General features: G+C 40.9%; 2 protein-coding genes across 3 annotated transcripts; one reads left to right on the forward strand and one right to left on the reverse strand.

Moving 5' to 3' along the window:
• Window positions 1-758: 758 nt before the first annotated feature.
• Window positions 759-16615, reverse strand: appb (amyloid beta (A4) precursor protein b). Of its 2 annotated transcripts, XM_083997206.1 has the most exons (18): window positions 16394-16615; window positions 13400-13567; window positions 12848-12977; window positions 12611-12723; window positions 12135-12325; window positions 11799-12022; window positions 11476-11643; window positions 9755-9888; window positions 9546-9620; window positions 8636-8794; window positions 7077-7205; window positions 6506-6605; window positions 5764-5831; window positions 4342-4480; window positions 4025-4078; window positions 3421-3512; window positions 3192-3338; window positions 759-3055 (listed from the first exon to the last, which is right to left on the reverse strand). In XM_083997206.1, the coding sequence occupies exons 1-18, from the start codon at window positions 16451-16453 to the stop codon at window positions 2954-2956; spliced, it is 2253 nt and encodes a 750-aa protein (XP_083853332.1). In that variant the 5' UTR covers window positions 16454-16615; the 3' UTR covers window positions 759-2953. The 2 variants fall into 2 exon arrangements, with proteins under 2 accessions (XP_083853332.1, XP_083853333.1); XM_083997207.1 differs by lacking the exon at window positions 11476-11643.
• A 798-nt stretch (window positions 16616-17413) lies between these two features.
• LOC311005014 (uncharacterized protein) lies at window positions 17414-21503 on the forward strand. Its single transcript, XM_083997283.1, has 5 exons — window positions 17414-17641; window positions 19975-20277; window positions 20385-20417; window positions 20565-20691; window positions 20916-21503. The coding sequence occupies exons 1-5, from the start codon at window positions 17584-17586 to the stop codon at window positions 20962-20964; spliced, it is 570 nt and encodes a 189-aa protein (XP_083853409.1). The 5' UTR covers window positions 17414-17583; the 3' UTR covers window positions 20965-21503.
• The last annotated feature ends 2149 nt before the right edge of the window (window positions 21504-23652 follow it).

Consider the following 23652-nt stretch of genomic DNA (forward strand, 5'->3'; position numbering starts at 1 on the left):
TACTTTAATTATCAGGTATTTGGGGTTTTCTTGGTTAGACTTTGCTTTCTTCAGAGTAACCTCCTTTGGCTTTAACGACAGCATGGCAAGTTTTTGAAGGTATGTGCCAGGAATTGCATTTAAAGTTTTCTTAAGTTCAACAGTGAGAGACTGCCGATTCGTGGGACGCACTTTTCTGACTAATGGATCCAATCCAAACACAAGTTCAAATAGAGAGAGGTCTGAGTAGACTGCGGGGGCCAATCCATCTTTCCAAGAACACATTGACCTTTTTCTATCATAACTTCAAATTTCTTCTAGTCTCTCCAGAGTGTAGTCAACTCATTTGTTGTGCAACATTAGGCATTTAGCAATTTTTCTTTTTCAGTGTATCTTTCTTTCGTCAGTGTAGTACAAATCTGTACTTTATAGCCATATCTGTGGTAGTTTTTCATAGATATTAACAGATTTATTAGGATTTTTGTTTGCAAACTCTCAAAAGAAAACTGAATAATGCAAACTGTGATTTTTTTTTTTTTTTTTTTACTTTTGCACTGAAGTTGTGACTCTTGCAAATCTTCTTTTTTCTTAACATTTGAGGAAAATGGTGCACAATGCACATCAATGAAAGCAAAGTCTGATCATGCAGTAAATACATCCCAAAATCCATAGAACTCATACTGGAAAGACATTGTGAACAGAAACTTGGAAGTTGCTTCCAAACCTTTGGCCTGTAGTGTAGTTAAATCATGACAGCCAACAAGAAAGTAATATGTACATTCAAAATTTTATTCATGGTATAGTGAATGTAGAAAGCTTTTTCTTACTCTAAGCAAATGGTTCATTTAACTACACACAGAGGAAGGTCACTGAATCAATGAGAGAGAAAAAAAAGCATCTTTTTTTTTGTCACTAGCCTTCAAAAGACACCCGGAGTGAGCATCAATACAAATTTATAACATTCACCTGATTAAGAGCTTCAGTTAGTGTTTCTGTACATGTGTGGATATAACGCATAGAGGTGATATGTGTTGTATTTCTGTGGTATAAATGCACAATATGCATGTCACATTCATGTTTAACTGGAGGTGGCGTGATTAACTTAACTAGGGAAGGAGAGGGCAGGGGGGGCATGTGTCTCTTCCATGCTGATGTGAGATGTGCTCGTCTTCCCATTGATAATTAGACTATTTAGAGACTCGACAACATGTGCGCAGATAAAGAAAATATCCACCACAGGACAAACAGAAGCACTGTACAATGTATACACAGGAAATCTAGAAAAATAGAATAATGTGCATGTCTGATTTTGTGAAGGAATGAAGAGATGGGACCGACCGTCTCTAGAAAACTGCTCTGATCTTCACAGGCCAACGCGTCCCATCTGTTAATCAACTACTCGCACAACTGACTCCAAAGTGCTGCACTGTACAATATTGCTGACACAGGTAGAAAGAGTATAAACATGAGAAATGGGGGTTAGAAAAGAAAAAGACTGATGAATGCACAAACTAAACGAGGGGAGAGGGGGGGGGGGGGTGAAGACGAAGAGGTGGAGCTTGATTATGAAACTGGGCCACCGAGCGCTGGAGATCCATTTTCCAAACATTAGCGATCAAGAGGAACAGTGGAATGATAAATCTGGAATGATAAGACTCTTGGAAAATCTCCTAAAAACTTCATTGTGCTGCAACAGTGTGAATTGGCATCAGGGACAAAACAGCAATGATATTTGGTGATAATAATAATAATCAAGACTTACAAAAATGACAGAGTGCATAGAACGCAAACAGTAACACGATCGTCTTCCTTTCGGATACTATTACACTTCATATATTACATACAGTATAGAGCGTTTTTTTGCCCATGCAGCTAACACAACAGTGAAGCATGGAGATGAGCATAAAGAGCCAAGATTCAGTTAAAGCAAGTCTGAGTGACATCAAAGCAGACCAGATTCTGAATACTCTTTTTCTTCTTCATATCACAAGATCACAAAGAAGACACTACAAATGTACAATCCTGCTAACATATCTAGGAGGAGGGCCGCTCCCGAGGACCTCGACATACAGTTAACTGTATCTGTCGTCAATATTGCCATGCACTACATAAACTTACAGCTAATCTCTGTCTTAATATATTACACATAAAAAAAAATCAGAAAACAAAACATTCAATCTTTTTCAACTTTTACATATTTTGATTATGTGTATTTTTCTGTATTTTTCTTTTTTTGAAAAACAAACCTGAAACACTTGGGCTTTAATGCTCTGAGAGCCCCTCCTCCCATCGGCAGCTCTAAGAGCCGTTATGTCATCAAACACAGCACAGCTGTCATCTGAGAGCGAGGGGAGCAGGGATGCGTGGCGGTGGGGCGGCGGCGGCGGCGGCGGTGGGGTGGGGGAAGTTTGAGGAAAACAGAACAAACAGTTGGAGTGATGAAGGAGCGACCAGGAATTAAACTGCCGGGGGGGATTACGCGTTTCTGGTCTCAGCCGCGGGCGCAGTACTGCAGTAACTTCATATAAATAGTCAACAGGGTCGTTGTTTTTTCAGTACAAACACTATGAGGTTGTTCTGAACTGTGCAGTCGGAGCAGGGGACCCTCGTCTGACCAAATGCAGGTGAATGTAAGATCAAGCATTGCTCTGTACAATCAAGGGAATCGGGGATTGAGCAGGCTTTGTTCCATGTCAGATTCCTTTGGCCCAAACCCCCTCACTGACACATACACTAGTACAAACATTTCACTTATCCTTTCCTAACCTTCAAAAACAAGATAAAAATCAGCCTTTGCAGTAATCTTCATACCTTCCCTCCCCCCTCAACGTGGTGCGCGGCTGAAGGTGCAGGAGCTTTGGCAAGGGAGCCGAGTGGAACAGACCCTACGACGAGTGCTGAGAGAAGAGTGGTTGGGAGACGCCTGAAGAAAAATGTTGATGAGCAGTTTCTTTCTTTCTTTTTTCTTTTCTTTTTAGTTCTGCATCTGCTCGAAGAATTTGTAGGTGGGATTCTCGTAGCCGTTCTGCTGCATCTTGGCCAGATGACGCTCCTCTGGTGTCACTGCTGCATCCACCTAGCAACACGGACAAAACGAAAAGGTCGGTGAAAAAAATAGGAAAGAAAGTTAATAAAGATTCTCAGCAACACTGATTTCACACACACACACACACACACACACACACACATGTTCAATCAGTCCTTTTCTGTACCTCAATTACACCGTGATGAATAGAGGTATACTGTTTCTTCCTCAGCATCACCAAGGTAATGACGATGACAGTTGCTATGACAACCCCTCCAACCATAAGCCCGATGATGGCACCTTTATTGGACCCTACATCCTCGGCGAAAAACACCTGCCAGTGAAAAATAAAACTGTTTATGTTCCAGAAGCAACTGACAGATGACAGGATGAAGTGAGCTAAATGATTTTCATACCAGTTTCTGATGGTAAACTTCATAACCGGCATTTTGCCTCTCCTCAGTCTCCACCCGCACCTCTGGCATCTCCTCCGGCTTCAGCGCAGATACTGAAAGGAAAGGAGTACGCAAAAGGTGTGTAATAAATCAAATGGATGAAATCATTTGAAGGTAGAAGAGCATTTTTGTTCAACATACAAGTCAATAGTTGTGTTTGTATTATCTGCAATTTAACAAAATGGCTGTATACAGTGGCTTTTTTACAATAAGTGTCATACATTGCAATATCTGTGGCAATAATATGCAATGATGCACCAGGACAGACAGTGAAGGAAAGACTGCTGGCAACCAAACACATGAATGATGCATTAAAACTGTGTTTACTTCTACTTGAAAGGAAGATAATGAATTTAAACCTAAAGGATTAACACATACAGCGTGTAGTTCTATAATAAACACTTGAATGAAAACATAAGCTAATCTTTGTCTTCCACAGGGCAGCAAGTGAGTCTCTTGTTATAACATGATGATATGCAGACAGGTCAAATGTGATATTGATGAAACACCTTGGAAGAATCTCTCTCTCTCTCACACACACACACACACACACACACACACTCACCTGGTCGCGTTGGCAGTCCTCTATCTGGATTTGGGCGAGCATCAACAGGCTCAACTATAAGTTACAATAAAAATAGACAAAAAGATCAGAGTCAAATGATGTATTATACATATATTATTATTATCTACCTATTATCTATATCAGTTTATCAGCTCACATCTCATTAAAATTAAGTGTTTTGTTACTGTGTTGTTTTTGTTACTTACATCCAACAAGTCTTTATCATTTCTATCTCTTAAAAGGTGATTTATATGATAAATAGCTTACTTTTTTAACAATAACAACAAAGCCTCTAATCATTGACGTGTGTGTGTTACCGTGGTTCTCTGTGTTGGGCTGGTTGAAGCTCTCAGGGTGGATGAAGCCGAACCCGTCCAGGCCGGGGTCCATGGGAGCGGAGCTATAGGCCTGATCAGGCATCAGAGCGTCGTTGCCGTAGCTCACCCTGCCGTCCATCTGCAAACACAGAAGGGAAATTCATCAGGGCCCGGATTCACAAAGAGTCCCCTCAGAGAGCTCCTAACTCAGCCTAGAAATGACCCTCGTCACAGAACTTAGTTATTAAGACACGGTGTAATTGTGAAAACAACTTAACACAGTTCAATAAATTGTTAGTCAGGTTTTGTTTGAACATACAGACATGTGTTTGCATGCCGATAGTTATTCGATATTTATTTGCTTATGTTAATCGCCATGCTGGTCATTTCGCATACATATATACGTATATATGTGTATATATATATATATATATATATATATATATATATATATATATATATATACGATTTGAGAGGGAAATTCAGCTCCGGAGTTACATCAAAAGCCAAGAGGCAGACTGGAAAACATCGCGCAGCAATTTAATGTATCGTTGTCCGTTGTGAGCCTGCAATGTGTGGACATACAGTGGAAAATGAACAGACAGCACTACAGTAGCTAAGCGCTGTAACTGAGGGTTTGACAGTCATCACTGCTGCATTGGTGCATTTTTCCAGTTAAACATTATCATGGTGCGATTACCTTCATTTCTTCCGTTATTGTGGTATTTCACGGTGGGAGGTCGACCACAAACATTATCCCTGCACAGTCTAATATGTAGCGTTTAATTAAATGTCATTTAGTGTTTGGAGAATATTTCTCTGATCTCTCTCTCTCTGTCTTTCTGCCATTTCCTTCTCTGCTTACGAAACTCTTACGGCTCTTAAAAGTCCTCCTCCCTCCTCTTAACAGTTAGTCACCTTAGGGGGCTAAGATGCTTTTAATTTAATGCTTTTAAAGAATTTTCTTAGAATTACGTCAGTAAGAGCTACTTTTAGTCTGGACGTCAGGGAGGCTTTCTTTGAAAATGTCACACAGTCCCATTGATGCATTAGAAATCTGAGTCAGGCGTCACTCACTTCAATTTCCTGTTTTGTGGCTTAAACAGAAAAACTAAACTGTGATTTCACTGAAAGTTCACTCTTCAGATGCAGCATCCTCCAGGGAGATCACATTTTGTTTGATTTCTCTTCATTAAACTCTGAAAGGACTCATTCTGCCTCTGCCTTCGTGGTCTTTTCTTAAATGTCCTCTCTCTGCATTTAATCCACCCTGTCTGCATCTCAGCCTCTGTGTGCAGCGTTGTGTCGGCCCATATCATTCAGAGGAGCAGAGGTGATTCTATTTATATGTGTGAGCGAGAGCGTGCAGCTTCTACAGGGCCCGGCTCCCTGCATATGTGAGTGGGTTGCAGCTCGACTCACCCGCCCGTTGCTCTGCAGGGAAGAGACTTGCTGAGACAGCTCCGACTGAACCCTCTGCACAATAACCGCTACGAAGAGGAAGAAGAAGTGGGAAAAAGTGAGTGGGAGAGACACTGTCATCACACATCGAGAGGAGAAGTGAGAGCAAAATGAGATGACTTTAAAAAAAAAAAAATGCATATCAAGTGAAGTGAAATCCACACTTGTCCTGATTACTGAGGAAAAAGATACTGCACCTTCAGCACAGCATTCATCACTGGACTTCAGACATGCTGTAAAACTCGTTTTCACCCTCACTCAGCACTACAGGAGGTTGTGGGGTTATTTAATTAGTGCAGTCTGTATACTCCCACAGCAAATTTAAGATGGTTTAATTAGACTCCCTTTCTTAATAATGAGCAGATTGAGATTGATTTGAGGCATCTGCACTAGATTACAAGGCGTTTACTGTCTGTGGAAGCAGATTTTCAAAGCAGGCTGATGCAAACTTCAATTAATAGTTCAACACTAGTTTCACTTTTATTGCTCAGGGACAGATAAGAAGATATAACAGTCTCCTACCAGTACATTAAATATCAAGCTACTGCCACGACTTAGCGTATCTTATCGCTGTGATATGCCAGGCAAGAAGCAGAGCGGCCATAAAGCCACTGTTCCCGGTCAAGAAGGACTCGCCTGACACGACCCCACGAAAAAAAACCCACAGCTTGTCATTTAAAAAGAGAAAAGTATGAACACTGACCAACTTGGTTCTGGATCTCATTCGCCACACTTGGCACTTTGTAGAGCAGGCCCACTGACTGATTCATTCTCTCATCTATCACACGTAGGTGGGTCAAAGCCTAAAGGTTAGAAGAAAGTGAATAAGTTCCAGTTACTAAAGACAAGATGTGTGAAAATCTATTAGAACATACAGGTGCATCTCAATAAATAAGAATATCATGGAAAAGTCCATTTCAGTAGTTCAAGTCAAATAGCCCCAACCAAGTATTGAGTGCATATAGATGGACATACTTTTCAGAAGGCCAACATTTCCATATTAAAAATCCTTTTTTTTTTTTGTCTTTTTTTGTCATATTCCAATTTTTTGAGATACTGAATTTTAGGTTTCATTAAATGTAAGCCATAATCATGACAATTAAAAGGAAATTAAATAAATAAAGACATGAAATATTTCACTCTGTGTGTAATGGATCTATATAATGTATTAGTTTCACTTTTTGAATTGAATGACTGACATAAATAAACCTTTCCATGGTATCCTAATTTACTGAGATGCACCTGTAACACCTAGTTTGACAGGTGTACAGTACCTGAGGTCGGATCTGCGCAGCCTTCTTGGGATCAACGGTGCGGACGTGCTCGTAATGCTTCAGCGTGTGCTGCCTGTCCTTCTGCTCCGCGCGGACGTACTTCTTCAGCAGATTCAGCACCTGACGAGGCTGGTGGCGGCAGCGTTGCAGGTGTTAGTGGGGTTATTACATGAATGGATCCGTTATAAAAACAAATGTGCTGTTTTTATTTCACACACTCCTTTATATTTGCTAATCATAATGACAGCAGGATATTATCACTGAGAAAAAAACCGTCATGACTAAATCACCCATGACGCTTTGCAGCGGCGTAAACCTGTTGTGAAGACATCAAAGCAATCAAACGGTGAAGCTTCAGAGGATCTTTGGACACGCTTGGACTGTAGCAAGTGGGATGGTTCAGCTGCTACCAGCAGACTGCAGATGAGTGAGTGAATGACAAACCCTGATTCACCATCACCGCTAAGCTCAATCAGCTAAGGTTGCTCATGGTAACAGTGTTTAGGAGGGCCAGAATACATGTTTTGCAATTGTGAGAGAGGCAAAACGACCGTAAAAAGAAAAAAAAGACTCTGCTTCTGTCTGAAGGGGCTCAGAGAGGTCACAAACTACAACCCAGCAGCTCCCGCGTCCATTAACGGCTGCTCAGCAGAGGGAATTGTGGTTTACTGACATTTTGAAAAACAATGGAGCAACCCTCCTGACACCATCCCCCGTGACTCTGTAACAGTTTCAGATCAACCTCCCCCCACCTCAGCCACCACAGCCTGAGAGACGTCACAACTCGGTATTAACATGCGTCTCCAGTGATCCAACCAACAGCGATCAAGTCTGAGTACATCGCTTCACACACACACACACACACGCGGGTTTAAAATGCGTCTAAAGGGGGAACCACTTGTGATTCAACCTCGGTTCACTGCTTTCTATGCAAATAAACAGGTGTGTGTTATTCTTTTCAGCCACTGACGTACACATTGTGAATGTACTGTGTGCTCTAAAATAGTTTCAGTTCATCAAAAAAAAAAAAAAACTGTATGAGGGAACGATCAGACCATGACAGAGCACGTTAGTAGAGTGGGCCGTCCTTCACTGTAGCCAGGATGCATTCACTCAGTACGTTCACATGCACAGGTTAATCGAGCTATACTCAAAATTCGGTTTTGGCGTCTAATCGGACTTCTGTCCTTGTCCCAGTTTACATGCAACAGAGAAAATCGAACAACTGACGGTGTCCTCCTCCTCATGGAGTGATGTGTGTCGTTTCAGCGGGTTAATACGGCCCCTTGTCATGTTGACTTTTCTGTCACAGAGTAAAAAACTGAATATAAACAAGTTAATAGGCCTAACTCTCTCTCTCTCTCTCTAAAACACATTCTCTCGCTGGCAACACTGTGTGAAATGCACTGAATCATTTGTCCAGTTATAGTCGGATTAAGGCAATAATTCAGTTTTTCAAGTGTCATATTGTAAACATACTGACTGCCTGGCTGTTCTTCACAATGCTCAAGAAGTGCAAAGGTATGTTTGTGGATATGTCCGAGCATGTGTGTGAGTACCCGTGGAGGGTTGGCCTGTAGGGCACTCAGGTAGTTTTCCAGAGCGAGGCGTCGGCGGCTGTTGAGCAGAGCCTCCACGCGGGCCATGTGGGTTTCCACCAGCTGCTGCCTCTCTCCTGCTGCCTCCTGCTCCAGAGCCTCCACCTTCTCCTGGAAATGCTGCGTCGCACACACAGTCCACAGACGACAATAAGCTAATTATTATTACCACTACTTTTTTCAATAAATCGGATTATGAATATCAAAATGTATCATACGGTTTTAGTTTTGATATGGATCATTTTAATCTTGTTTCAGTAATTATGAGGCTAATAATCCATATTAAAAAAACAGTGAAAATGATTCTAATTACAAGCACTAATCTTGTGTCCATGTATTCAAACTTAAGTTATTTTAATGTCAAAACAATAATTTTTAAATTTTGGCAATTAGGTCTGCTATGACAGGTCATGTTCTCTTTATGTTTGTCATAACAAGGACATCTCAAACAATGGAAGGAGTTCCATCGCACACAAAGGGGTCGTTTTAACACTGATTTATTTAAAAAGTCAAGCAGCAACGCCTTTCACCCGTGTGGGCTTCATCAGCCTGATGAAAGGACGACCCTTTTGTGTGCGGTGGAACTCCTTCCTTTTTTGGGGGGGGACTTTATTCCTGACACCACTGGCACCATTGTGAGGTTCCTATCTGTGCTATGCAAGGCAGTCTCCTCCTTCTCAATTTTTGACATCTCAATGTCAACTTTGCATCAAAAGTGAAATAACATGATGTTTATGACAGGTGTCATGTCATGGTTATGACAGTATTATGTCAAGTAAAGTGTTACGACATTATTTTTAATAACTCATCTTGATTCTGAGGACATATACAGAAATGCATATAATGAAATGTGGCGTGGTGTGTATCCTACCTGGATGACAGCCTTCTTGTCAGCACGAGGAAGGTTCTTGGCCTGTCTCTCAGCCTCCTCCCACTCCCTCATCACCTGGATATTTAAAAAAAGTGTCATGTCAGGAACAATAGCAGTCATTTAATCCTGAAAAATCCAAGGTTATGTAACGTCATCTGAGATGTCTTGGCAGCCTCATCGTCAACCTAAGACACACTCGCACATGATACCTGGGACATCTTATCACGGTGTTTGGCCTCCAGACTTTCCTTGGCCTTCTGGAAGTCAGTGTGTTCATTGTCATCGCCTGGGGACTCGAGGTAGCGATCCACAGCATCCGGAGGACTGGGAGCCATAGTTGGCACTGGGACGGGGAAGAACAGCAGTCAGGAGTCAAATCAGGTGTCAGGACAGGAGAGGAAAACGCACATGACGCAAAACAAAAAACAATACAAGGAAAGAGGATGCATCAAATACTGGTCCGAACAGGAATCCATAAAGGCAACATGACGAAAGTTTCGACTCAAGACACATACTGTTACAAACAGAAAGTTAAAAGACATCAAGCACTGCAGCTGGGTTTAAACGCGTGTTGATGACATACAACAGTTAAATACACACAGTTTTAATACATGGTTTAAGACACAGATAATCAGGGGACAAAGGGTGACGAGTTTCCCACTCTGAGTGTGTTTATGTCCATCTGTGCCTTTGTTTAATGTGGGAGCGTTGAGATAAGATGAAAAGTGCCGAGTCAGGATCAGGGCAGAGGCTGCACCACTGACGACAGAGTGTGGTGCTTCTCTGAGTGCAAGCAGGAAATCAACCCGTTCACCAACTCTCCCCTGTTCACACACACGGGTTATCAACACACTCAGCGACTTAAGAGATGTTGACAACACTATAGACTCACACATCTGCCAGGTCAGACTACGACACAGCTGCAGCAGCAGACATGATACTTTGCCACTACATGCAAACACACATAGTATAGAAATGCATGCAGATGCACACTGAAATCTAGGCTTCAGTATTCACACTGCCTTGTCCACATGCTGCAAGAAGTATCAGTTAGTGTTTCTGGTTAGAAAATGAATAAAAGAGTCATTAAATGATATGGATATTAAGGACTTAATGTGAGAGTGAAGGACAGAGCATCATGGCTGGTTTCCAACAGAGACACTCACTTGATCCGCTTGCCTTTTTTGGGGGGATTTTCACTTCATTTGACTACAATGTTTAACTGTCATTAAACATAGTAATAGCTCCGATTAAGTTAAATGGCCGGTCCAAAAGCTTTTTGAAGGATACAGCTGGTGGTAAAGTATATTTTTCTTACCATCAACCAAAAGTCTTACTAATGTTTAAGCAACATCTACTAAAATATACACTGTCCGCTTGGTGGGTTTTTTTTTTTTTTTTGCATCAAGTTAGAAGAATGTTCAACCTCTTGTCTTTGTTTGTTTAATATAAAACTTCACCTAGCACCTGGTTGGCTTAGCATAAAGAATGAATTTCAGTCTTTTCAGATAAGATAACAGAGGTTGTGGCAGCTTTATATTCATAGAGAAGCAAGAGTGGCATCAATCCTCCTACCAAACTCTTGGCAAGCGAGTTGATAAGCATCTTTAATGAGATTTGTTGAAAATAGGAAACAATATAGAATCCCACCCGCTGTATCTTATTTAGCAAAACAAATCACTTTGCCTCATTTACCTTCTGTGAAAACATATAGCATTATATACAAAAATAATCTAAGATAACTGAGAAAATAATGCTCAACACAAGACTTAAGGCCAAGCAACCGAATCTCTGAGTGGTAAAGAGCCATCAGACACTCAGGACAGGAAGAAATAAAGAAACTGAAAGTGACTATCTCTCAGCAGCCCGAGGACAGGAATCAGGCTTGTTGTGTGGACACTTCAGGAGCGGCTCTGGTCCCGGGACTTACAAGAGCTGCTGCAGACAGCTAGGCAGTACTCCTCCGAGTCAAAGTTATTCCTGTTGCCCCCACAGCCCCCAAACAAGAAGGGAGCACAGTGGCCCTTCTCAGGCACGAAGTACCAGCGCTCCAGCATGTCGCCACACGGGCCCGACTCGGCACGAGCCCAACACACAGCTGAGACATATGCACACAGGTAAATTAAAAAATGAATTAAAATGTGAGCTTCATGTGAGTCTCATGGAAAACATAAAAGAAACATAAAAGTGTCACTTGAAACATGGATTGACAACATCTAAACAGCATGTTGGGTGTTTCACTTGATTTCTTACCTCGCACGACTTCCTCGACTGATTCAGTGGTGGTGGTGGTGGTGGTTGTCATGGCGATGTTAGAACTGCGCTCGTCACTGTCGCGCTCATCGGTCATGTCTTCATCTTCCTCGTCCTCCTCGTCGTCCTCATTGTCATCCCCATTTTCATCCCTTTCGAAGATTTCCCCCTGTTCATCTTCGTCTTCATTGTCCTCTGTGGTGGCGTCCGATGGCCGTGACATGCTGCAACGACAGCAACGGCCGGTTTAGCATTTGTATCAACAAGTGTGTGTGTGTGTGTGTGTGTGTGTGTGTGTGTGTGTGTCCTGTGATGAATGCGTGCGAGTAATCACACCTGTTATCAGACTCCTCGGTCTCAGCTCCGCCCCACCAGACGTCTGACTCCGCCCCTTCCAGGTCCGCGATGTCCGAGTCTTGCTCTGCTTCTGCCGGACAGCAGACAAATTCCACTCCTCGGAAACGGTCAATGTCACATGGCAACAGCATCCCGTAGTCATGGAGATTCATGGTGCGATCTCCGCAGGACTAACAGTGAAAATAGACATTATTCATTATTATTCCTCCTTCAGAGCTTCTGCGGCTCGCATATGGACAGCAGCATCCAAAATGAAACCGCACAATATTCAGTTACTTCAGCCCTCATATAGTAGCACTGATACCAGATTATCTGTTATAATAAAGGCTTGAAAATAAAATCAGTATTTGACTTTTTGTCTCTGAGGGTGACATTGATGAACAATCAGAAATGAATGAACTCCTTGGAACTTAATGTAATATACGTTATGAACTTGTCTTCTTGTTTCTTCTCACCTCTTTGGCAACAGTGTGCCAGTGCAGGTGGCTCTCGCACTGGTCCATACGCTCCTGGTGCAGGAACTTACACTTGTCTGGTACAAGCAGGGCATCGCTCACAAATTCTCCAACTGCAACATGATGAACATGTCTTTTGTTCATTACAAGTGGTTTAAATGCTCCTTCACACATTCAATCATGCCCACGCCTGGTTGGTAGCATACGCCTGGGCTGTGTGTGAGGGAAACTGCTTACCCAGGCAGCGGTACGGCACCACGATGTGTGTGTGACTGCGGTACTGCTTGCGGCCTTTCTTTCTCCAGTTCTGAATGCTGACAGGCTGGTTTGCCTCCACAACATTTGTGATCTGCAACTCTGGGTAAACCTGTAGAACAGAAAAAGATTGTTTGTCCTTTCCTTACGCCATTACCTGCCTTCTTGTTCTGTCTGCTTGCTCCGACTCTCTAGCCTCGCGTCACCAGGCTCTTCATACAGAGAGGACAAGAGCCTGGTCTCTGTTAACACCAAAGTAAAAGTGTTCACCAAAATTAAACTTATAAAATAGACAATAACTTGTAATATAGTTAAATACAATAAAATAAAAAGGTTAGCTTAATGGCTCTGGGATTTTCTTGCAAATTATATTAAGGTTTCACTGCATTTTTATTAGCTTGGTGCTTTTATTTTGACGGAAAGGCCTGTCTCTCTCACCCTGGTTCCGGTTGCTTACCAAAACTCTCTGAGAGACTCTCTGTGTCCCAATCTAATTCCCATTTGCTGCACTGCTGTCTCGCTCTGTTTAAATACCTCTTGGCAGTACTGCAGGATGCCTTCTTTGGTGCCGATGCAGCTCTTGGTGCCAGAGGGGTCAGACTCCCATTTCCCACTCTGCACGTTGATGTGCATGTTGAGCTTGCCACAGAACATGGCCACCTGAGGCTCAGTTAGCAAGCCCACAGAGTCATCAGCAGGCACCTGGGGACACAAGAGAAAGGGGAGAGCAACAATAAAGATTGCATAATTTCACCACAGATATCTCCTGAAGCAGCTTATGTGTATTTAGTCCCTGCCAGTTTATTCTACCTCCTTTCACATACAATCCTGCACCTATGGCTCGCTCTCTCTCTCTCTACGGTGCTGAAATTGGTGAGTCAAAAGGATAAGGACCTCTTTTGAATCACACCATAAGCTGAAATAAATATAAATAAATAAAATTACTTAACATTTAAGCTGAAGCAATGCATGATAGCTAAGCTGTTTACATGAAGGACTGTTAGCTTGTGTTATAAGAAAAAGCAATGGGTGTGTGAAGGAATGCCAATTAGCCTATTATAGAAAAGAGTAGAAAAACAAACTGAACCACAGAAAAATCCAGCTGAGTGACTACGGTGTTTTGAATGATCTGGCTTTTGCCTTCTATTGTCCAATAGGATACGCAGTGCCTGTCTGCACTTTATATTTTTCCTCTGCATTTGAGGAAACATAGACGTTTCAATGTGTTTCACATTTTAAGATGTCTATTCTTTCTGGTAGATTTTCAAAAAGACTGATGATGACTAATCCCAACTGGATGCCATGTTATCCTGTGAAGATCTGCATAGCATATAAACCACCTGTTAGTCAAGGTGGGAAACGACTATTTTCCCACCTTATCATTGCCCATCAGTACAAATCCATTATATATTTTTGCTCAATTGGCACAATCATCTTGCTCATTTGATTTCAACCAAAACAGTAAAACAAACAAACTGCAAAAGTAAGCATTGGGTGCGTGACCCAACACCTGGCTGAACACAGGCAGTGTGGCGTGAATATGTGTCACAGATTACTCACTATTGAAAAAAAAAAACATCTTTTAAAGAATGTGATGTGATGAGGTGGGGTTGTATTTCAGAATTGTAGCTAAACATCAGCACTAAACCATGAAAATCTGCAAATTAATCCATAAAAAGCTGTTCATACAGGCACTCCAATAAAAACATAGAAGGCAAAGCTGCATCAAGCCCTGCGCTACCAATTTATTGCTCTTGTGATTATTTGTCTAGTATTACACTGAGGTAAACCACTCTGGCCTGCTCTAATATCAAGGAACAAGCTCAAAGGTGAGTGTGGGTGAAAGTATTTACACATAGGTTATCACATCTAGGTACAGATGGTGCAGGGACTGTGTGACTCTCTCCATCATGACCCAGCCTGCAGCATCAAAAGATATGCAGCAAAACAATGGGTGTATTCAACTCAGATTACATGGGTGGACTATGAAACAGATCTCCGTAAGTGTATCATACATAAACTATTAAAATACACAAATGTTACAGCAACAATACTTCATGAATACAGCTCTGTCATAAGATAATAGTGGTAAAACCATAGCCAAGACACACACAAAAACCTGAACACTACTGGTTCAGATCCAAGTTGTTCAGCCACCAAATTTAGGACAGTTAGTAACAGGAAGGACAAGTTGGGTGACAGTATTAATAATAAAGAGAAATCCTTAAATGAACCCTGAAAAGGTGTGTCACACATAATTAAGGCATTCCTGTAATGAAATATTTGCCTGCAGCAAGGTTTTGAGAAGCTAAGGCAGGAATGTTTGTATGTTTATTTGTCTGCATATCCGTAATTGCAGTATTGTTATGGAAACTCAACTGTAGTCATCCAATGATACACATACAGTATTGCAATGTAAGCCTTGTTCATCCCATTTCCAGCTGGTCCTCCTGAGCTGTGTGTGTGTGTATCTCTATGGTCCAGCAGCAGCAGCAGCAGGCGCCATCTTGCTTGTGTCAAACTAAAAACGCTGCATCCTTCTTTTTTTTTCTATTTTCTTTAGCAATATCATCACCCTGTAGCTGCAACGCTGCTGTGCTGCTGGACCAAGAGAGCCAGGTCGACGCAGCAGCAACACGCTCCACTTCAGCACTAAAGTCCAGGTGTTCGGTATTAGAGGACATATGGTTATCCACACCAAAACTGGACTGTTTGTGTTGCATTATTTGTCACATATAGGCTACACCCCCCGATGCATGAAGGCGTTTGAACCCCTCAACATCTCGGATTTACTGACTGACGTGTTAACACTCCACGGTTGCCATGCCAATCCGTGTCATTTTCTGAGAAGGAAAAAAAAAGCTAACAAACGTTAGCTTCGCTGACCATAGTCACTGCAGCGGTATGGTGATTTAACTTGTTTATCTACCTAGGGCAGCGACTAGTCATTTTAAAAACAGCTTCACAAGAGACCGACGTTGTTAAATACATAAGCAAAATCACGCCAAGACAAACAATAACACGTCCAACACGGCAGGGCCAAGCTGTCAATCACTGACATCTAACGGTAGGCCATGGTAACTTAGCTTCGGTTTGCTAATTCTACGCAGTAAATATGTGTGTACGCTGTTAAAACTGACTTATATTTGAGCTCTTTAAAAAAGAAAAACAGATATTTATAACTGTCAGGGGGTAAAAATAACATATTGGGTCAAAATGAGTGTAGGCCTTGGATAAACCAACCAAGTAATGATGTTATCTTTGGCGGCGGAGGCGATTGTTGTAACGTGTACAGTGTAGAATGTTTTCACTGTTACGTCATAAGCTCACGCTGCGTTCGCATTCTAACCGTTATCTTGGTAAAAGTCAATCTTGTCTGTTCGTTTGATTGTTTTCGACAGCGCAGCCGTGGTCCGCCCGCAGCCCCGGTGAGCCTGCTGCAGGCCCACCGCTGACGGTGAGTGGAGCCAGGGACCGGGTTTACCGTCTCTCTCCCACCACAGCCCGAGCTCCCTCCGCTGTACTCACCTCGGCTGAGAGCGTCAAGGTCGCCACCAGTAACAGCAGAAACGCCGTGTGCTCTCCCATGCCGTCCTCCTGGTATCCAACACCCCGGTTATGTTCACGATTTTTGTGTTAGTAAAAAACTAATTATGCGTTCAAAATATGTGCGTAAAAGCAGGTGGGTATGTGCGTCGACACAACGGAGGTTAGAGTGTTCCTATCCCGATCCCGCTGCTCCTCCCTCCCCGTTTAGCTCCCGACTGAGGCGGCGTGAGGCTGGAGGGATGGATGAGGGCGGGGGAGCTGCTCTGACCGAGTGTGGGCTTGTTTGACTACATTAGTGGGGTCCGAAAACCCACTGACCATTATATTTTATCCAAACAAAATACTATTGGTTCTGGCTAAGACACTTAGTTGGGACTACTGCATTTTCCCCTTCAATTACCTCTCTTTGTATATTCTTTTATCCTTTAAAAAAATATATAGCCTATACTGTATATTGGCAGAGACGCACCTAATTTTCGTTGTGCTTCACTGTTCAATGACAAGGAAATTTAATTGAACTGAAGTAGGCTATGGTAAAGGGCAGGCAATATAAGATGTATCTTCTCCCTGTTCCCTTCCAACCAATGGAAATGTTGTGATGATATTGTCAAATTGTGAAATTGCCTTGTTTGGAATAAATAAAAAGAAAGAAAGGCCCGTGTTATCAGTCTCTCTGGGCCGATGCTTTATGTTATTATGTGGGCGAAAGGTCGTTTCGCCCACATAATAACATAATTGTTTGTTGTTCTGGGTGGGGTAGGCCTACAAACAAACAACACACATTATCTGCACAGAAAAAATAGCCTGCCAGACAGAAATCGCTATGAAAAAAACAACATTAGGCCTATACTATTCTCTCCCTGTCTTCTCCACGAGTAGTGTATTTTACAGTGATTACGTTTCCCTAGGAGGCGGGATTTTCCACGTGTATGAAACACCCCCTGAAAGAGGACAGTCTTCGTGTTGGACTTGACAGCTTTCACTTTTTCCGCGCGACTCACGGAGAGCGGTTGTGTAGATTATTTGCTCTGTTCACGGACTACATGATTTTGACAGCCTATGTCGGATCCTGGCATTTTAATCATAGTAACACAGGTCAGATTCCAGCAGTCCTTTTTGTAAAGTTACTGTAGCCTAAAGCTTTATATAGCTTTATATTCTATTAAATCATGTTCACCGGCAACATGAGGATATTTCTGGGGGCGTTGGTGTTGTTAATTGTCTCAGGTAAGATTTCAACCACAGATTAAACACATGAAGTAACAAATAATTAAATGTATAGGCTACATATGCATATAGGCCTATGCAACTGGCTACGCGATTACTTTGGTGACTGACTAACAATCTCTGCTGACTACATGCCTGAATTACTTAATTTGGAGAAGTGGGTAGTAAACGTGGCGAAGTTCATTCAGATAGCCTACACAGTATGTGATGTGACTTGTCGGGCAGCTCAGCACCGGTTTGCTTGATAAAACAATCTCTGATCCCCATCAGTCAAACTAATCAAACAAAAACTGTGTTCTCCTATTTTGGTTTTTGTACTAGTGCATGTGGGATTAACTACAAAATCAACTCACTTATTTGTCAGATTCAACACCATGTTCAACAGAGCCTGTTTAAGATCACCTGGTCATATTTCACTGAACAAGCACTGATAGTGTGGCTATTACCCTGGTAATATGCTCATAGTCAATTGCAGTTTGATGTTTTTGAGACTCTAGAGGAGATATCAATCCAATACATTTTCTTATGTTGCTAGTGTAACGGGAAGTTAAAGGAACAGGATATATTTTAATACGTGAGGTCACACCCCCCCCCCCCCCCCCCCCTGTGGAATGAGGTGAAAGGCTATTTAAGCAATACTACTTTTAATCGTTTCATTTATACTGATGTGGATATTTATTGGCTTACTTATCCTTCCATATGTATCTATATCTTTTGACATCTGGGACCATGTTGGAAATAAACAAAATTAATGTTCTCACCTGACCAACAGGTCAACACAACACAATGATAAATTAAAACAAAAGAAAAATCACAATACTCCAGTGGTGCAATGCCTAAACCACACTTAAATCTTCATCTTCGAATTCTTTGTGATTGCTAAAACAGGTATTCTATTAAAACATACAGATAAAAGTAGATTTATAGGATACATATGTTACTGTTTGATTTCCCTCTTGCTACTTGATACAGGTGTAGGAATAAAAATAGAATCATGGCATTTGTCCGTCTGCTTCAAGCAATCTTGATCTCTATCTCTCTGTTTGGTATCAGTACTAAACAACATCTGTCGTCTTTTGGTTTCCTTATCAATGGAGTGTGCATTGTCACGGGAGTGGTAGCTTGTGTGTTTGAACAGCAAAGCCAAGAGTCAGTTACTCAAACTGGGTAAAATCTGCACAGTCCTTAGCAGAAGAAAAAGACAGATATGAGAAATAGCATGTACACAGAAAAAGGGGATAACGATGCAGATGTGGAATAATTTCAGAAAATTGTATTTACAAACTTTTTCTCTCATGTAAACACTGTGGATTCCTTATTTTGCAAGGTACAGTTAAAGTAAACAATAGTAAAAAAAAAAAAAAAAAAAAAAAAAAACGAATTTGAAAGTATGGACTTCCTTTGATTGTTGTAATAGCCTTTGGAATATCTGGAGTGAGATCATCTAACTTGAAGTTGTTTGACCTGAAATTATACAGTAAACTGACTAGTTCATGCATCAATCAGAATATAAACTGATGTGAGAACATGCTAAATTAGTATATACTGTAAATAGTAATAATACTATAATTAAAAAAAAAAAGTATTTTCTATCATTATGAAAATCCAATGCTGTTCCTACAGCAATGAGTAAAAGAGAAAGAAGAGCATCTTCCAGACATGATGCATTGTGTCAAGGGGCTTTCTCGTCTTTAATGGACAGGAGAGTTGACAGAGACAGGAAAAGGATAGGGTCGCTCGAAGTGGGATTTGAACGGGGGCCGCCTGCAGTGAGGACTATAGCCTCAACACATGGGGCGGGCGCTCTACCAACTGAGCTAAACACCCTCAGGGGCTTTTTTAGCTCTAAAAAAAAAAGAGAGAGAAAGTGAAAGACACCACAGGAAGCACAACAAAGGAAAGCTGCTGGACATGTGCCCTTTCCTGAGTTTCAGCACAGAACAATGGCGAGAGGTGCTTTCGTAGAATGTTACATTGTTACAGGAAGTCATCTAATCCTTATACTTGATACTGTGTCTTTGATCTCATCTTTCAATGTAAAAAAAAGAAGTTATTGGACCGTGGCCACCACCACCATCCTTGAGTCTGAATGAACTGCTGTACCTGCATCAAAGTGTTCCCACAAGATTGTGTCCACAAAGCCATCGCAACATTGTCTTTTGACCAGCAACATCTAGTCAGTTCATCATTTAGTCCAAGTGAATGTTTGTGCTGAATTTGAAGAGGTTAAAATGAATGAAAACATTCACAAAAATGGGAAATATAATGTCTCAAGCTGTTAAAACAACTGTTTTGAGAACTGTACTAATCCAGGGTTGTCTTTTCTCCTGCAGGTGATGATGAGGTGCCTAGTATCAATGGCATCTCGGGAAAGAGCGTTCTTCTGCCATGCAACTGCACAAACAGAAATTTGAACAAGTCGTTTAGTTGGCAATCACCACGGGAATGTAAAATATACAAAAATTCAACCTTCAACACAAGTTGCAGGGGCCAAGCCAAAGTATTTGTGGCTGAAAACAGCAGCAACTGCTCTCTTCTTCTGGACAACATCACAGCCGATGACCAGGGAGAATACAGATGCAGTTTTAATGTTGACGAAAGATATCAGTATTCTATCATAAATCTAAACATCTCTGGTGAGTAATATTAATTTATTCACTCTGCATATCTGCAGCATCACTCATCCATGAATTTACACCAGAATCTTTCATAAGTTAAACTTAACGTCTTCTCTCACCCGCAGAGCCCACATATGACGAGACAGCCAACCATGCTGGTAAATATTTATTCTAATTTTGTCTTGGAGAGGATGGGACTAATACAATTTAACATTGCCATAACCATATTTGATATGAATCCCAACTGCGTTCACAAGAGGTAGTATTGAGTTGTGATTTATTCTTTTTTTCTTTTATGTTGCCAGGTCAAGTTATAGACCCTAGTCCTGGCCCAGAGCCAACAAAATATGTGATGAGATACTACAAAGCTATTCCCATTGGGGTGGTGCTTGTACTTTCCCTTGCTTTGTGGAAGCGTTGGAAAATTTCACGGTGAGTTGGTTAACCAGTTTTTTTTAGCTTAATACTCGACTCTATAATGTTTTTTTCCCACTGTAGTAGTTTTATAGAACTGGTTAAACCAGAGTTGTGCAACACATCCAGGTGCCACCAGTTCTGCTTTTTTTTTATTTATTTTTTTTAACATGGATCATTGTGAATGAATGGTGCAATGGAAACTATTTCTCATACATATTTTTCTCTCGTGTTTAATTAAGGGGTCAACCCAGGGTATCAGAAGGGGAGATGGACACGTTTGAGTGCTGAATTGGATAAGACAAACTCCAGTGTGAAAGTTGTGACACTACTGAATGGTGGTTAGTCATGACTGTATCATGTCCATGCAAAGACTGTTTACAGGCAGGTTGCATCCTGTATCGTGGATTCTTCTGACAATACCGTCCATTTTGTGAAATCTTGCAGGTTTATATATTCTCCCACAGCTTAAGGATGAACCGATATTTTTATCAGTTATAACAGTTGTCCAAGAGAAGAAAATTCATCATCAAAACTAAAACTAAAACTGAGCCATTTAATGATGAATGTAGGATGGTTAACCAGATACACTTTAAGAGCCATCATTTGCATGTGTAAATATATGAATTTTAATATGAATGTGCCAATTTTATAAGCTGTTTGACTCTTGCTTAAGTAACATAAACAAAGTGCAGATAAGGTGCGGGACACTCTTATAAACTGTATTCATTTGTTCGTTCATAAAAATCTATGCATTTTTCACTTTAAATGAATACTATTCTGTACTGTACATATTTGATAAATTTGTATGAAATGTTTATGCCCATGGGCCACTACACGCTGTGATTTTCTCATAAAGGTCCTTGGATAAGGGTGTGTTGAAAGCTGTTCTTCTACAAGAACTTTGTAGTTTACTGAGGGCAATGAATATTTCACCTTTTGTAAATAAAGAAAATGTATATAACATACAGTACATCAGGGTTTGGAGGGGTGACCTTTGGCATATTTGTGGCATTTCTTATGTTGTGTTGTCATTATCATGTCTGCTTTCTCTATGTGAATTATGGTCACTGGAAACAATTAGTCGGTGCACCACATTCTTGGTAACAGGACACCATTGAGAAACATGTTGAGAATCGTTGAGCAAAGTCATGCCTTTTTTAAAAGAAATGTGGCAACATTCAGCACTGTGTGTGTGTGTGTGTGTGTGTGTGTGTGTGTGTGTGTGTGTGTGTGTGTGTGTGTGTGTGTGTGTGTGTGTGTGTGTGTGTGTGTGTGTGTGTGTGTGTGTGTGTGTGTGTGTGTGTGTGAGAGAGAGAGAGGTGTTAGATGTGTGGGAAAATAAGACGGGTAAACAAAACTCAATCAAAGAAATGTGTTCTTTTTGTTTCTTTTTCCTAAGGTGACATCATCACCCTGAAATGAGGTTAAGCTGTCATGGTACACCTCAATGTCTATTCACTTTTCTATAAGATAAGTTCATGAGCGGAAAAAATAAAGTTTTATAAGAAAAAGCAGGATGTAAAATTGTGATTTCATTTCCCTGTAAAACTTTGCCATTTCCCTTTTTTCAGTAACCACATGCATACTGCATTGCCATGTAAACACATAATAAATAGACCTGATAAACAGAAATATAGAGTTGGTAAAGAAACTACCTGTCAATAATAATATAGTAATGTGCACATGGATGTCATAGTGAGGGGTGGAATAGACCTTGAACATTTTGGTAAGGCCCATGTAAAATGCATGTACAGTTTTGCAAAGTTTGAAGTTTGTTTATTGTATCCCAAATAATGTAAGAAGCAGAGAGGCCAATAGATAGACCTGAGACCCAAATAAACAAATTCCAGCAGTGAGGACATGAAGCTATTGCATTATTTACAGAAACGAATGACCATACAATCAGACCACCAGAGGAGAAGAGAAAGAGAGAAACAGCTGGCGATTGCTGGCTGTTGCCAAAATTATTGTGAAATAAGTTTGTATTGCACTATGTCTAACAACTAGAAGCAGAGACCCTCACAGAATGTGAATGAGCTACAGGTCCATCATCATTTCCTCTTTTTACTGAGGATACCAACTTGGCGAATACAAGTCATTTCAAGCAGTCGGTATCTGCTGAAATATGATCAGTCATTTTGATACATTTCAAAGTTTGACTCATCAATGCTTCACAAATAGAACCACAATCTGTAAAATCTGAAACACCTGAAAATGTTCATAAACAGGAAGCAGATTGTCTACTCTGCAGTTGGTAAGTTTATATATATATATATATATATATATATATATATATATATATATATATATATATATATATATATATATATATATATATATATATAAAAATAAAAAGTAGCCTAAATAAATGAACGTTGGTTCAAAACTACTGCCAACGAGGGCTGGCGAAGACCATTATAGTGTTAAAATGCAGATTTTAACTATTCTCCAGGTGCTGGCAAAGACAACAAGGTCAGTAAACACAGATTTACTGAAAACAAGAAAAGAAAAAGTCAGTAACACTTGTAGTTGAGGCAGATAAGAGCCAATCAGGGAGGAGCCAAGAGGTCATGTTTAGTGTAGTGGGTTCTAGGTTATAATAAAAAACATAACCTACATCCAAACTTGTTGTGTCAAATAAAAAGAAAGAAAAAAGTTTTTTTTTTTGTTAGGCTATTGGCATTAGCAACTTCTATGCAGACTTGAAAAAAGAAAGAAAGAAAGAAAGAAAGAAAGAAAGAAAGAACTTCTATGCAGACTTGAAAAAGAAAAAAAGAACTTATATGCAGACTTTAAATGTTGTAAAAGAATCTACATCAGCAGAAATACGAGTCTTACTCAAGGCGTTGTGACAGCATAGCTTTTCTTGGAACAACCATGGATGTATTATAATAGATCATGTAATAGATCCATGGGAACAACAGATTTACGTAGGCCTACGCCCCTGCCTGCGTCTGACGTGACGTAGTGGAACAC

This window comes from Trachurus trachurus, assembly GCF_905171665.1.
Source record: "Trachurus trachurus genome assembly, chromosome: 21".
Classification (NCBI taxonomy): Eukaryota; Metazoa; Chordata; class Actinopteri; order Carangiformes; family Carangidae; genus Trachurus; species Trachurus trachurus.

What these genes read in the sequence shown, in the direction of transcription:
- appb (XM_083997206.1), bottom strand. Translation starts at nt 16,453, where the DNA reads ATGGGAGAGCACACGGCGTTTCTGCTGTTACTGGTGGCGACCTTGACG. An exon ending in ACCGAGGAGTCTGATAACAG is followed by an intron (nt 12,023 to 12,134) that starts GTGTGATTACTC and finishes CTGTCGTTGCAG; the next exon opens with CATGTCACGGCCATCGGACG. An exon ending in GCCCAACACAGAGAACCACG is followed by an intron (nt 4,079 to 4,341) that starts GTAACACACACA and finishes TGTAACTTATAG; the next exon opens with TTGAGCCTGTTGATGCTCGC.
- LOC311005014 (XM_083997283.1), top strand. Translation starts at nt 17,584, where the DNA reads ATGTTCACCGGCAACATGAGGATATTTCTGGGGGCGTTGGTGTTGTTA. An exon ending in GGTGTTGTTAATTGTCTCAG is followed by an intron (nt 17,642 to 19,974) that starts GTAAGATTTCAA and finishes TTTCTCCTGCAG; the next exon opens with GTGATGATGAGGTGCCTAGT. An exon ending in CATAAATCTAAACATCTCTG is followed by an intron (nt 20,278 to 20,384) that starts GTGAGTAATATT and finishes TCTCACCCGCAG; the next exon opens with AGCCCACATATGACGAGACA.